The 14,979-nt window shown below is 31.8% G+C and overlaps 1 protein-coding gene across 2 annotated transcripts in view; it reads left to right on the top strand.

The window, feature by feature from the left end:
• LOC108910158 (RNA pseudouridylate synthase domain-containing protein 2) overlaps positions 1-14,979 on the top strand; it is a 656,998-nt gene that overhangs the window by 421,876 nt on the left and 220,143 nt on the right. For both annotated transcript variants that reach the window (XM_023454151.1, XM_023454150.1), the window contains exon 3: positions 8,956-9,045. In XM_023454151.1, coding sequence (XP_023309919.1) covers positions 8,956-9,045 — 90 coding nt within the window. The remainder of the gene's footprint in view (positions 1-8,955; positions 9,046-14,979) is intronic.

Below are 14,979 nucleotides of genomic sequence, written 5' to 3'. Positions count from 1 at the left end.
TGATTACGAGCAAGTAAGCTGAGAGAGAGGAATGGAAATATAGCAAGTATTTTAGAATATATACCTACTTTACCAGAAATATTACAAAAACTACAATTTTTTGACAACTTCTACTATACTATATCTAAAATACTGAATCGAAGTGAAAATGTTTCTTTTTTGAAATAAAAATTGACCCGTCTTAATGTGTTTTTGTCTCTTTATTAGTATTTATGTCTTTGTTGACGTTGACGGTGGGATGTTTTCAATTGTAATGCAGTACAATTTTGATATTTTATTATTATTTTTAAATGTCGATTATTATTTCAAAACCGACTAAAACGTAAAAATTGTACTAATATGTTGGTATTTTATATTTATTAGCTGACAAGACTTACTGTAAATTCACATTTGTTTGCTTACGTCAGTACTAAACATAAAAGAATAGGACAATTTGAAATAAATCAGTACAACATAAAAAATACAAAGTAATAACTAATAAGTATACTCAAACTCTAAGTTTTATACAATATGCTTATCACATTTATTTTAGAAACTTTTGTTAGGCAATATTAGTTTCTCAAAACTGTCGAATACACTGAAGAAATTTAAAACTGCGTGGATTAATCGTTATTTTAATTAGGATATGGTTGCAGCTGTTTGAACTGATGATTCTAGTTTCGACATGTTAATATGGCTAGTTATTGTGTGGCATCGGGCACAGAATTACAAGAGGCTACACAATCGGCAATTGATTAAAATATGTACTGATTAAAGCGTATGTAATCAGCAATTCGACCGCATAACAATATGTCACCTCTGAAAACTAATTAGTTGGTAGCTATTGTTATCGCTGGTTGGCTATAAAATTGTTACCAAATAGGGATGATTCCGATATTCACCGGAATTCCACTTGCACGTACAAGGTAAATTATGAGAAATCTTGTTTTATTATCTAGTCTTTAGTGCACGATTTAGTTCTAACTTTATAGAGCATTGTAAACTGTATAAAATCTCTTACTACATATAGAGAACAGTACAAGAACAACTGCTTGCATATAGAAGGTTTTAGAAAATATAATGACAAACTTTGATAGTTGTATCGTACCTTCAGTAGATTAAATAAGTTTCGACAAACCTACCATTAAAATTGTTTTCTACCGAAGATGCAGAAGGTACTTGTATCATCTTTTGACATAGTCCTGCTTCACATCACACTTAGTCTACATATCTACAATATTTTGGATATTATCTGTACAACTTTTAACAAATTTGGCATCATCTTAACTGGCTCATTATCATCTTAATGAAAATCGAATTTCGGACAGTATGATGGACATCGCAACATCTGATACAGAGTGTGCAGAGTATCTAGTGTATGAGCATAGCAGATGGAAGTGATTATTTTTTTTTTCGAAGTTTTGATCGTATCGTGAGCTATAATTTGTTTACTAGTATTACTATTTTCTTGGAAGTATTCATCCAAAGATGGGATCATTTATACAAATGATGTATATGATGTGTTATTTTTTTGTAAAGAGATACTTTTATATTGAAGTAAGAAATTTAACTGACCGAAATTTATCTTTGTCTAACTATTATACCTTTTGGAGTAAAAAAAACTTTATATCAAAGTAAATGAACAAAACAAAAAGTGTTTCCGACTTAAGTATTTTTTTTTTTATTCCTAAACGTAGTGCAATTAGCAAGTGGTTTTGTTAAATTTTTTTAATAATTCCTGACCCCTAGTTCATAATTTGACAATATTGAAGTGGTTTAGTTGTTACCCACAATGTGTGCTTTGGAATACCAAATGAAATGTGATGATGAACATGTGCCCTAAGCTGCCTATATCTGAGTTATAAAATATATTAAATTCAGAAAAAAAAACTTTGCCTATATAACAAAGTGGAAATAAATAATTTATTAAACGATTGTTTTTATTTACGAGGCAGAAAAAATCGAAAATACAGCAGCCTACACTGTAAAATTACAGAAAAATGGGGTATTTACATAAAGTGCTTGATCAGTGATTACCAGTCTGCAATGCAAGATAATGTGAACTGTTCCACTAATAACCCTTATAGACTTTTTTTATTTGTTTATACAAATTTTTACTTAACTCGTACGCAATCTTCATCAATCTTGNAAGTTGAATTTTGTAGGGATGATATTTTTCCTGCCTCAGGATACGTAGCACTGTGGTCTGACTAATTTCATTGTTTAATGCAACCAATCGTGAAGTATTATGAGGATTATCTACCATACTTATCAAAATGTTCTGTTTGTGATCTTCATTAACGCTTGGACGTGCAGGTTTTGGAATATCTACAACATTGCCAGTTTCTCTAAATTTAGATTATATCTTACTGACTGTTGATTGGCTGATACGGCAATCTGGATGTTTTTCATTAAATAAATCGTAAACTTTCTGCTGCGTTCTAGTCTTATCTCCGCATCCGATAAGAATTAAAATTTCAATTCTTTGTGTGACAGTTAAATGTGCCATAATACTTTAAATTCTACAATAATTTTTATATCGCTTACATTACTTAGAAAGACGGTATGACAGTGACAGTTTGTAAGGATTTACACCTACGAGATCCATAAAAAACTTCAGGCATTTCGAAAAACTAAATTTGATAACGTTTTTGCTTTATTTTAATTGATTTGGGTTTTCTAACATTCAATCGTCATTTACTCGAAAACTTTCCTCTGTAAGATGGCAACATTTTAATACTGTCGGATCGACAATGAAACGATCTTTTAGAATCAAGAAAAAAATAGGGGGTTGGTATTTAAAAAAATGTCGATGACGTCATTACTCGAAAACAAATAACGGTTGAAAATCGCCTTTTTGCTAAAATATGTATTTTTTAAATTAAAAATCGACCTGTTCGAGAATTTTCCCCGAAACAAAATTTGTTTCGTTTTTACTGAATTTATTCCATACTTTAGGCGCGTACTGTATAACAGAGTGGAAATAAATAATTTTTTGAAATTTATTAAACGATTGTGTTTGTTTACGAGGCAGAAAAAATCGAAAATATAGCAGCCTACACTGTAAAATTACAGAAAAATGGGATGTTTGCATAAAGTGCTTGATCAGTGAGTACCAGTCTGCAATGAAATATAATGTGAACTGTTCCACTATAACCCTTATAGACTTTTTTATTTGTTTATAAAAAATTTTTATTGAATTTGTACGCAACCTTCATCAATCTTGTGAAATACTAGACTTTAGATATGTTCATATTTCGGTAACTCCTTTCTGTGTCTCTATTAGTAAAAAAAGGACAGTGGTGTGAGATGTTAGTTGAACTTCCTGTTAACAGATGGCGTAAATAAAGCATAGCCTAGATCGCTACTGCCCACTAAATTCCTTTCAATTTCATATATTTCAATTAAGTTATTTCATTTTATGATAATACGTGATTTATTACACTTTTCAGATCTAGCCTTAAAAAAAGAAACTAAATAAGTAGGTATTTTCTCCCTTCGCAACTGTACTAGTGCCAACTGCCAACAATATCCTACAAAAAGTGACTATTGTAAATAGATGCGTTGGAAATCAAATTCGGCACTCCATTTATTTGCTATAAATAACAATGTGCATGATAAAGTAGGTCGGTGATAGCTGGGGCACCACCTGGCCTACACGTCATCTGATAGAATTGTGGCCAAACCACGGAACAGTACATGCGACATCGATAACATCACAGGTCACGGTACGACAACGTATGTTTGCCCCTGAACAAAAACCGCGAGATTTATGTATTGCCGCTGTGCATTTTCGTTGTACATTGGCGAAATGTGTTAAATTAAATAACGAAATTGGTGGATATCTAACTTTGTGGTGTGGTGCTACACCACCACCAAAAATTAAGGTTTGACATATAAGGATACGGTAATAAGTACATTTATTATATATATTTCCAAAATGCGTCAAACTAAAATCAGAGATATCAAATACAAAGCAAAAAATCCTCTAAGAAGATTGGTCCAAAAACACCCAATAAAAAAGTGCTACTAAAAACATATATATTTTTTATTTTAAAATGGCTGATATTGATTTTAGTGAACTCTTGGAGGATTGATTTGATTATTTGTAGGAACTTTTTGTAGAGAAATTCATATTCCATTTTTCTAAACATCTCTGACTATTTATTGTTATGTAAAATATAATTTTGAACGTTATACGAATTCTAGTTATTAGTTGCTGTGAACATATAACTTAATTCTTTAAAAACCATAAATCACAAATGTTTCTCATTACATAGACGCAAACAATTCATTTCGCAGAGTGTGCACGCACTTATAGGAATAAAAACGTTTTAGAATTGATTGTTTATTGAAATATTCGGTATAAAAAAATGAGAACATCTTTCACACTCAAAACACACATTCAAATCCAACAAATTTTCTCGTTTTGAGAAATATGCTCTTAGAATTCTGTATTCCTTCAACATTTTATTCCGTTACCTAAATAAATAACCTAAATTTTTCAAAAGGCACGGATGGTGGAATAATAATAAACGTGCCAGAGGAAGTTCAGAGATACCTAAAAAAAGAATAGGAAATAACTTTCTGAATTAGTTTGAACGTTGCGAGAAATATATGTTTGTCGAACCTGAAATTTGTTCTAAATTAATGATTTGATTTTGATTGTAGTTGTTAATTGAATTCAAGAGTAGTGAAAATTTAAATGTATAAATACCTACATGAAAAATTATTTTGTTTCCGAGTTACCTTCTCGTTACTATTTAGTTTCCATTTCTGATAGTATTTGTTCTCAAGTGATGTTAATAAATTTAACATTTAATTTTAGAACTGAATAACAGAGGTATGCACTTATCAGCTGACTGTGCTCCTTGAATTGATTTCTATTTTCATTCAGTTAAATTTAGAATCAATATGCGAAGAAATACTGCTGTCGGATGTTTGTTATCATTACATCAAGTTAAATTTCCTGTGTCTGAAAATACAAAATTTTAATTTAAACACGTTCTCGTATTATTACAGCTATATAAATATTTTTCTAAATTATAATTTTTAATATTATTAGCAACATGAAAGAATAATGCATTTTCATTGTTGAGCAATATTTTAAAAATAATTAAGATACAGTTCGCAATTTTCTTACAAAGTATGGTCGGGATAGTGTTTTAACATCATCAACTGTGAAGGCATTGATTGGAAAATTCAGGGAGACTGGATCAATTAGTTCAACACAAAACACCAGTTCGTGAGAGTGTTGCTGAGAGTCCAGGAACATCAATTCTGCACCGTGGTCAAGAATTGGACATTTCGACAAGCTCTCTACAACGTATTCTCACGGAAGATTTGCATCTTCATGTTTACAAAGTTCAATTGACGTGAAGTCTACAGACCGCGCAGAGCGAAAATAATTCGTTGAATGGATTATAAAATAGATGAATGCTGATAAAATCATTTTCAGCGATGAGGCTTATTTTCATCTTGATGTCTTCGTCAACTGACAAAATTGTCGCATTTGGGGTTCTGAAAATCCACGAGTAATTGTTGAGAAACAAATACATACAAAACGTGTCAATGTTTGGTGCGGATTTTGGACCAGAGACATCATCAGACCATTCTTCTTCGAAAATGCGGTTGGTCAGGTAATAACAGTTAATGGTGCTTGCTGTCGCTATATGATAATCCAGTTTTTTGTGCCAATTGCAAGATATGGCTGTAGACGACATGGTTTCAACAAGACGGTGCCACATGCCATACGCCCGAGAAACAATTCAATTGCTACTGCACGAGTCATTTTCTGGTCATTTAATTTCCCTTTTTCTTAATCAGCATTGGCCACCCAGATCATGGGATTTAATGCCGTTGGACTTTTTTCTTTAGAATTTTTTGAAGTCTAAGTTTATGCCAACAAGCCTAGGACTACCCACGCCTTGAGGGAGGAAATTGAGAGCTTAATCAACGAAATTTAACCGTATTTATGCAAAATGGTTCAATAAAAAATTTACAATGTTTAAAACTAAAAACCTCTGTTTTCTATCAAACTTACTTCTTGCGTGCATTCTTGGACACTATTTATTAGAAACAGGAGTAATATAATATATTTCAAGGTTTGCATTGTCTAGTCTATCCATAGAATTATATCTTTAGCGTTTCTAGATATTTTATATAAAAGAACACATTTATATGACTTTATTTGATGAGAATTTAGGAGAATAATAAATTAAAACTACCGGCATACTCTCCGGTTGCTTTATTCTAACTACAGACTTGGCTTTTCCTCTTGAAATAGGAAACATAGGCCATGGCCATATCCTAAAGACTTTTGCTAGGAATTCGCAAATTTAACGAAGGAACGTTAAACAGAATTTCCGTATTAATCCTGTCAAGACCCTGTTAAATTAGAGATTAGTTTCACTTGTTATTAGAATACCCTTGAGTTAGTTCAGAACTAAGAAGATAGTTATTAATTTAAAAAAGTGGTAATTAATATGTACTAATAGTCGCTTTATCCAAAATATAACAATAATTTGTTAGTTAAACATTGTTAGTTTAAAAAATGTGATGTTTAGAATATGTTATGAATATCAATTATTTTGCAGTGTTCGCATCCGAGCAAATGTTCTAAATCTCAAAAGATGGAGAAAGTCGTCTGAAAAATAGAATAGATACCCTATCAGATAGTTTACATTAGGTAGTTGCTTGCCTATTTTGTAAAGCAACGTTTACACAAGGCGAGCAACTTGCACCAAACCACTTTCATTACTTGACTCGATTCTCTAACTGGCTACGTGTAAACCGGTCTTTATTATCATTGAAAATTTTGCCAATAGAATTATTTTTTATCTCTCGTATCTCTAGTGTCAAAGATTGATTCTTTGAGTTTTTACGTCATGGTACTCTAGAAAGAACGTCTTACGACATTCATTCTTCTTAAAATAAATAACACTCATCCACTTATCGTAAGCAGAGAATAAGCCGTCTGGATTTCAACGGGTAGTCGCCGAGAAAGAGGAATTGCTGCGAAAGACATTTGTTACTGCGTTCTTAAAGCAATTACGGCGGGATAATTAAGTAGATTACTTTGGCAAATAAACGTAATTAAAATCTGACAACACGTGTTGGATTAATTGATTAACTTCGCAATGAAAAGCTCCTTCAAAAAAATTATATCTTTTTCTTTCTTTCGTCCGTGGAGTTTCTAAGAATGCCCTCTACAGCTGTTACAAATTTTAAACGGTAGAAATATAAGATACAGGGCATTTTCCATAATTGGTCGTTTTTTGTAATGCCGAATTACTTACTTTTCCTTTTTTTTTAATTTAATTTTCTCCTTTTTAGTTAGTTATTACTAGAGATTGACAGCTGGACTGGATTGTTAGGGCGCTGCAATGTGGTACAGGGTTGGCTGTAGGCCAAGTTCTTTTTTATGCAATTTTATTTAAACAAAAAGTGACACAACCGTTGACTTCTTAAAATTGCACATTACATTATAAGAATATATCTCTAATTTTCTATCATATTCAATGGATTTCACATGGAACTTACCATAAAATATATAGGTATAGTACGTATTCATAAATATCAGCAGATGTTGACAAATTAATTTCTTACTCGTAAGGAAAGCGATTGTAGAAAATAATTTACAATTTGTGTTCTGCGGTTAATCGTCTCCGGCGGGTAAATACTCATTTCAAAAACGACAATGACCGTTCGATATTTACAGAGGTCATAGGCGTATATCTAAAATAATCAATAAAATAAAAATAAATTAAAATAATAAGTTTCGAATAGATGCTATTTTTACTGATGATGACGAAGCATCAACTACTTCACATTTTAGTAATCTCACTAGCCTCTGACCTGAAGCTTCGCATCGATCATTTTAGTCGATACGTATCTAGCGGCACCTTAATGCCTGTCCTGTCGGCCAGCCGTGCCGGTGAATAACACAGGTCTTTTTGCTGGGGGACGTTGGTCGTGCATTTCAATGTCGTTTGTGCGTGTGTGAGTGAGTTTGACGCTTTGCTTGGTCGAGTGTATGGCAAGTATTTTTATGGCAGTCAGTAGTGTATCGTAAGCATACAGCGGCACATGGCGTGACCACAGATTTAGCCTATTTCCATTACTATAACGCGTATTGCAGCATTCTGACATAATATAGATTGCTGCTGTTTATTAAATCAAACAACTTATAAATTTTAGGTTTTCAATACATATCTACTGTTCATTGATATTCATATAAATTTCATGCAAACATCCTCAACATTTTCTAACGTATAATAAGTATTTTTTTCATATTTTTTACAGGTTAGTTATTAAATTATGTGTTAATATTAATATAAATATACAGGTTCGGAAAGTCCCCATGGTACATGGGCCGTTACGTGAAAGCGATAAAGTAAGTCATAGAAATCCGTGCGATAGACAAGGATGGTTACATTGAAGACGTTTCATAATCTGAATAGTCAGTCCCACTTCTAACCCGAAACGGGCGGTGACTATCCAGATTATGAAACGTCTTCACTATAGCCATCCTTGTCTATCGTACGGATTTCTTTACTTTACTTTGTCGCTCTCATGTAAAGGCAGATGGACCATGTGGATTTTCCAGCCCTGTATACCATTGTAGGAAGAACATTTTTAGTTTCAGTTAATTACATTAATGAATATGTTACCTTACTTTGTTTTCCACAATTTTTATTTAATCAGATGGCAAAAACAGAACTCATTTAACAAATTACTGTAAAATGCGTTTTTCAGTAATGTTGTTTACTACGTATATGTTCTCCTCCCCTATAATATACTTCTAGAAAACAAGCTGTTGATAAGCTTATTAAATTAACTAAAAACAATAGTGTGTACATCGGATTTAAAGCCCCCGTTTCGAGTGAATTATACATTATGGTTTTGAGCTTAAAATAAATTAATTCCCATTCTGGAGCAGTTGAGGGTTGTTAATTTTGTTTGTTGGTTTTGCAGATATGTGGAGGAGAAAAGGACAAAGGAAAATTGACGGGGACAGAAAAGCGCAAAGCAGACGATGGTGAACCTAACAAGGATCTTAAAAAGGTGAGTGTTTTGATAATAATGCACCCGCATTGTCTCACAGCGAACTAGTAAAAAGCCCCGTTAAACGACTGCTTACTTCTGTCGTAATCTGCACAAAACATTCCTTATCTCTTAATTAAAGGGTTAAAGCGCATACTTGTGTGATTCTTTCACAACGGCAAAACATTTTTGAGCATGCTGTTGCCGTCGTGTCTCTTTGTGGGGGATTTTATCAATATGCCAGCGGTAACTTCAAATTAAAAAAATAATATAAAAAAATATGGGCATTTTAAATCTTCTACGTTACGAGATCTTTTGATGAATTCTGAATGCGCAAACCCTTAAAAATTACGTAATCCAACGTGGTAATTCGAAATGAATTATTTTGTACCTCAATTTACATAAAACAGTCGAAAATACTCGTGTAATATTTAGTATATGAGTTATGCTATCTATAAATATATTCACTAGTAATAGTCTCAAATCGAACCCTGAGGAATACCGGAAAGGGCTAAAAATTCAATAGATTGAAAAGCATTCTAGACAACGAATTTGGCATGCTTGTTAACAACATCGTTAACGATACTATATAAATACAGGGTGTTTGGAAAAGTTCTTCAAAAAAGTCCAATTCATTCCAAAATTATATTATTTGATTGATAATAATTCAAAAGAATAAAACAAATTCGAAAAATTTCTGTTAAGAGTAGTTAGAAAACTATCCTTATTTATAACCGATTTTGATGAAACTGATGGTAGTTAAAGACCCTTATGGCATGATTATTACCTACAATTTTCATTCCGTTATCTCAATCAGAAAGAAAGTTATTTTAAAAAATATCCAAATGATAAGACCCCTTTGGAGGGCCATATCTCGGTAACGATGCTCTGGAGGACCAATGTTTATAGAAACTTTTTTTACTATTTTAGGCTCTACTTTCACCTCTTCAAATTTTATACCAACTTTTCCAAACACCCTGTATATCTCATTCAATTGGAAGAAGTAAGTTTTTCTGAAATTGTACTATTTGCCAAATAATATAGGATTTTTATTATTATTAACAAATAGGAGGAATGTGTTAACACTTAGCTTTAGTTTATTTGAACGAAAATTAACTGTCGAATTGTAGAGCACCCTGTTCATATTAATATTAATATATACTCGTATGTCAACCGTTGTTTTACTAAATATAAATTTTTGTATTGAAGTTCTTTATAAAAGAACGATTATAGTCATCTATGTTTAGAAGTGACGGTATTCTCGACTGGAATTTTATTTAATCAACCCTTCACAACAAACGGGACTAAACGGGACTCGCTAATTGAGTCACCTGACTGTCAGCAGGCGCTCTAACGGGCGTACGCTCCGACCAGAAATTGGACGTAATAAAAGCCATTTTATAAATTTCGTTCGAGTCATTACACATTAAAGTCATTCTCACGTCGGATATTACGTCGTCATGCGTGACTAGATGTTCGCGTGCGCAATCACAATAGCCCAAACCGAAAAACTTTTTACTCGTTCTGTTTTATTTTCTTTCTGCCATGGATAAAAAATTGCAATTGTGCTAAAGTAATTTAATGTCCTTAAAATGTAAATCGCCCAGGTAATCTACGTTTTGAAGCCGTTTCTTTGCTAACGGCGATTATTTTGAAGTATGTGTACATAGGCTTTAATGCTACAGCTGCACGCGAGAGTGGATAACGTACCTTGTTCATAACAAACCTAAATACGTTCTAGATTTCACGCAACTTTAGTAAACTTTAAAATCCACTGAAGTATGACCTACTTAAGCTTGGTTGTAATGTGTTATATGACATCAAAACGTATCTACCTGCTATTGAAAGTTGGCAAGCAAATCATTGCTCATGTTAGCTTCAACTACTCACGTGGTTCGTTGGTGTTGAAGCTTTATGTTTGGCGATACTACTATTGAATGATTATTTACTAGATATTAGGGGTGTAATTCAGTACTGGATGGGCATATAGACCGCAGGGTAACCATTAGTTAAACGATAGATACTTTATTTTAGATATGTTTGAAATTTGCGATGGAACAGCCAAACAAGTGCTTAAAGCAATTTACTTCCAACATGTCAGATTCTACAATAATTTGTTGTCAAGATTCTCTGTATTAATGGACTTTAAACAAAATCTATCCACTATGTAACCTGCTATCTTTGGTCTTAATTGGACCTCAGGGTGCGAAGTTCATTTGAAATTTAATAACAAATTGTTTTCTGTTTAAATATCCTTAATATAACTTCTGATAGTTGACACTGGACAAGAAATAAAATGGCTGACTATACCTTGAGGATCTCTCAGTCTTACAGACACAAAATATACCACCTTCGTCGTCACTTCCCTCTGAATGACGGTCGTTAGTTAGACAATAGGTCTGTCTACAGGACAGTAACTGCGCCATTGCAATCTGTTGATGGCTTGTTGATAAATTGTCTCCAAAAGTCAGGCAACCACCGACTCAATTCACTTCGTCACCGTTGAGTGGTATTATCTTCCTCCACTAACCACGTGCATTGCTAGTTGGCGACACACATTTTTTATATCGTACACATCCACAAATACATGAATATTACAGGATGGGCGTGCTACAACTATTATTCAAATATTCAACTGATCTGAACAAGTACAGGGTGTAAGAAGTATGACTGCCATTACTTCAGCATGAGATAGAGTAATCATAAATGAACAAAAAAGTATTACAGGGGTGTAAGATTAACAGTTTTCAAAATACAGCGAGTATTAATATTGGGGGGTTTCATCACGACGTGACAACAGCGCTTAACCTAACATGTGTAGCTGATGCATACCACGTGTGCACGCGGCGACTTGTCCTACGGAAAAAATGTAAACAATTATTATTATGAAACATTTAGTAAATTTCAAAACAATTGTTTTCCAGTTTTTAAATAAATAAAATAAAATGTATCGTTTTTGTAGTAGGAAGAGAGTGTTGTGCTTAAATTTTAGCTCAAATTTTAGTATGTAATTATCAAAATCTCCACCAATAACACATGATAAAAAAACAAATGATAATTTCAGGTCCCCTCAGGAAATCTGCGGTTGTCTCAAGAAGTCTCCTATACTAAATTTTATTGAAACATCTAAAAACGAGATATCTTAAAACATAGTTAAAAATATACCTGACAGGTTCTAGATTTTTTTCAAATAAACTTCACTAAGAGATACACGTATTTTGTCGTATACGAAAACTGAGATCACAATTTTTCATACTGTCTAAAATCCACTTGCTTTAATAAAAAAATAATAATATTTTATGGTTAGCGTGCATGTCTCACATCAGGTGTGCTAGATATTATCATCAATACTTCTACAAATAGTTTAATTATGCATATTTGTATGCCAAGTTGTTAATCTAATTTTATATTCAGATAAAACATCTACTATTCCACACTTTGAGTCAGATCGTTTAAACTTATACATAGGGAATGCCACCTAAACTGGGTTAACAAACAAAACAAAAGTATGAAATGACAAAAATGTTTATTTCATGCAAATCTAGAGCTAAGCGAATTTGTTTCATTTATTGTTTTTTTATGTGTTTTATTTATTTATTTTTTAAATATTGTTCATATTTTTTAAAAATTTTATTAAAAACATCTAAAACTAGCAAAATGACCAAACCGTTTCTATACAGGCAGAAATCACATATTTTTATGAACAGTGTTACTAAATTGTTTGAAAGATATTTATCTTCAATTATTTTATTTATTTTCTTCACCTTCCATAAAATTATTCTTGTCTTAAATAAGTGAAAACATATCACTCATTGAAAAAAAGGACATTTTTTGATTTGACATTTGAGTCATCATTATTTTATCGTATAAAGGATACAAGTTAAGTTTAAGTTTTTACACATTCAAGCGTATTGAATGTAGGTACTCAAAAAACTATTTTTAAGAATTTCAGCCTGAACACCATGTATCTCGAAAAGTCAATATTGTCTAACTATTATTTATGGGATCTTTTTCTTTTAAATAGTTCTATCGCAATATGGCCCATACAATCAGATCATGAGTGTTTATAATATTTTCCTTTGCAAGATAAAATAGGTGCAGTATATCTTTCTAATAATATGTTACACTATTTGCCAAATATTATTAAATGTCTTAAGTTGATCAGTTGATTTCACAGACAAAATTCAATTTGTTAGGAACAAATTGTATTTATATTGCCTCTAATCTTATTTATATTGTAAATACATTCTTTTTGGTTCACTTTAATTCTGCGAGACTGTGAAAAAATAGTGAAATCACGATTTACGTATCCTTTGTCTATGTCGATATACCACGAACAATACTGTAATCGGTAACGACAAAGTAAAACATCCATTCTATGTAGAATTTCAATGGACACAATTCCACTCTCCAGCGCTGAAAGTAATCTGATAATACAAAAATGTTGCAGAGAATTGAAGGTAGTTTATTTAACAACTGAGGCAGAATCCTAATAATTACTTTTAATTATTATAGGGCTGAAAATTTTGGCAATTATTTGCGATTTTCTTGGGTGAGAGCTGAAACTTTTGGCCGTTAATTAATATAAATGGAGGGAACGGACTTTTGATGCCGCGCTCGCTTGGAATTTGGGGAAATAAATTTTCTTATTACACTAAGCAGTTTTAACTAAAACAATGTTAATTGTGTTGCATTAGGATAGTTTTCGTGATTGTAGGCCCCATTTACAATAAAGAAGGTATTAAATAAATTAACAAGGTGCTTTTAACGTCAGATTTAGTCCTATAGTTTGCCTTATTTATTCCTACACTCATTAAGGCCATTACGCGATACTCCTACGTATTTATAATATAGTAATATATTTCCTTAGTTAAATTTCTGGCTCTCCATTTCCATTTTCATGAGTATAATTATTAATAAGCTGCGCTTTATCAAAATTTAATCCCACTTACAAATATTTCTGAGGATTCAACGTCTTGTGCTGAGGTACATAATTTCTACAAGTATGAATTTAATCTTGTCAATATTCCATTGAAAAGTCTGATATATCTGTTTCTATATTAATATATGACCCATCAAATGCAGTTATTTCAATTATACACACATCAAATGTCCCTCTATATGTCCTTTGTTCTGTGTGAATTTAATGAATTAATATATTAATTATTTGTGAAATAAATTTATAAATTTATGATATTCGGTATGAAGCAAGGATGTGTGAGGATGAAAGATATATTTATTTAATAAAAAAATGAAAATGGTAGTAGTTTGAAATTATTTTTATTTCATTGGGTATTTCTGGCACACTGAAAAGAAAATAAATACATAAACTTTCAAATAAATACCCCGTTACCCAAAAGGATTAGTCAAGACGTTGATTTTATACATTTATTTGTGCCTAAACAGGAGATAGTAGATAAGAATTATTCCGGATTAACGTTTAGGAATTTTTTTTAACCAAATTATTTTACCGAAGTTGTTTGCTTTCCCGTTGTATAATTTTTCGATTTTTAAAATTCTCCTTTTAAATATAGACCTAATGTTCCCCATTCTAACATTTCAAAATTCTCTCGGAGAACATAAAATTTTACATACAATACATGTTTGAATATATGTTTTTCTCAACTTCTGTACTAGATGTAATTCTATACTCATTAGCAATATTTAATGGTAATTTTTAGGAGTGTAATATAGCTGTTACAATATATAATTTAGATATATTTTTAGGTATTATTTAGAAATTTTATATTTTACATAGGACTAATAAAATTTAGACAGAATAAGTCTAACAGTCTTAGGTTACGGGAATTTCCGCCACACTACCACTCACCGTTGCAATATTTTCGACTATAGTCTGTTTAGAAATGAAAGAGAGTAATAAAAGCTTATTATGTATGCAAATCGTAAATAAATGTAGTACTGGTGCTTATATTCAATATTTTTATATTATGTATT

This window comes from Anoplophora glabripennis, unplaced genomic scaffold (assembly GCF_000390285.2).
Source record: "Anoplophora glabripennis isolate ALB-LARVAE unplaced genomic scaffold, Agla_2.0 scaffold121, whole genome shotgun sequence".
Classification (NCBI taxonomy): domain Eukaryota; kingdom Metazoa; phylum Arthropoda; class Insecta; order Coleoptera; family Cerambycidae; genus Anoplophora; species Anoplophora glabripennis.
Note: the sequence above shows the minus strand (reverse complement) of the source record. Positions and strands in the feature narration are given on the sequence as shown.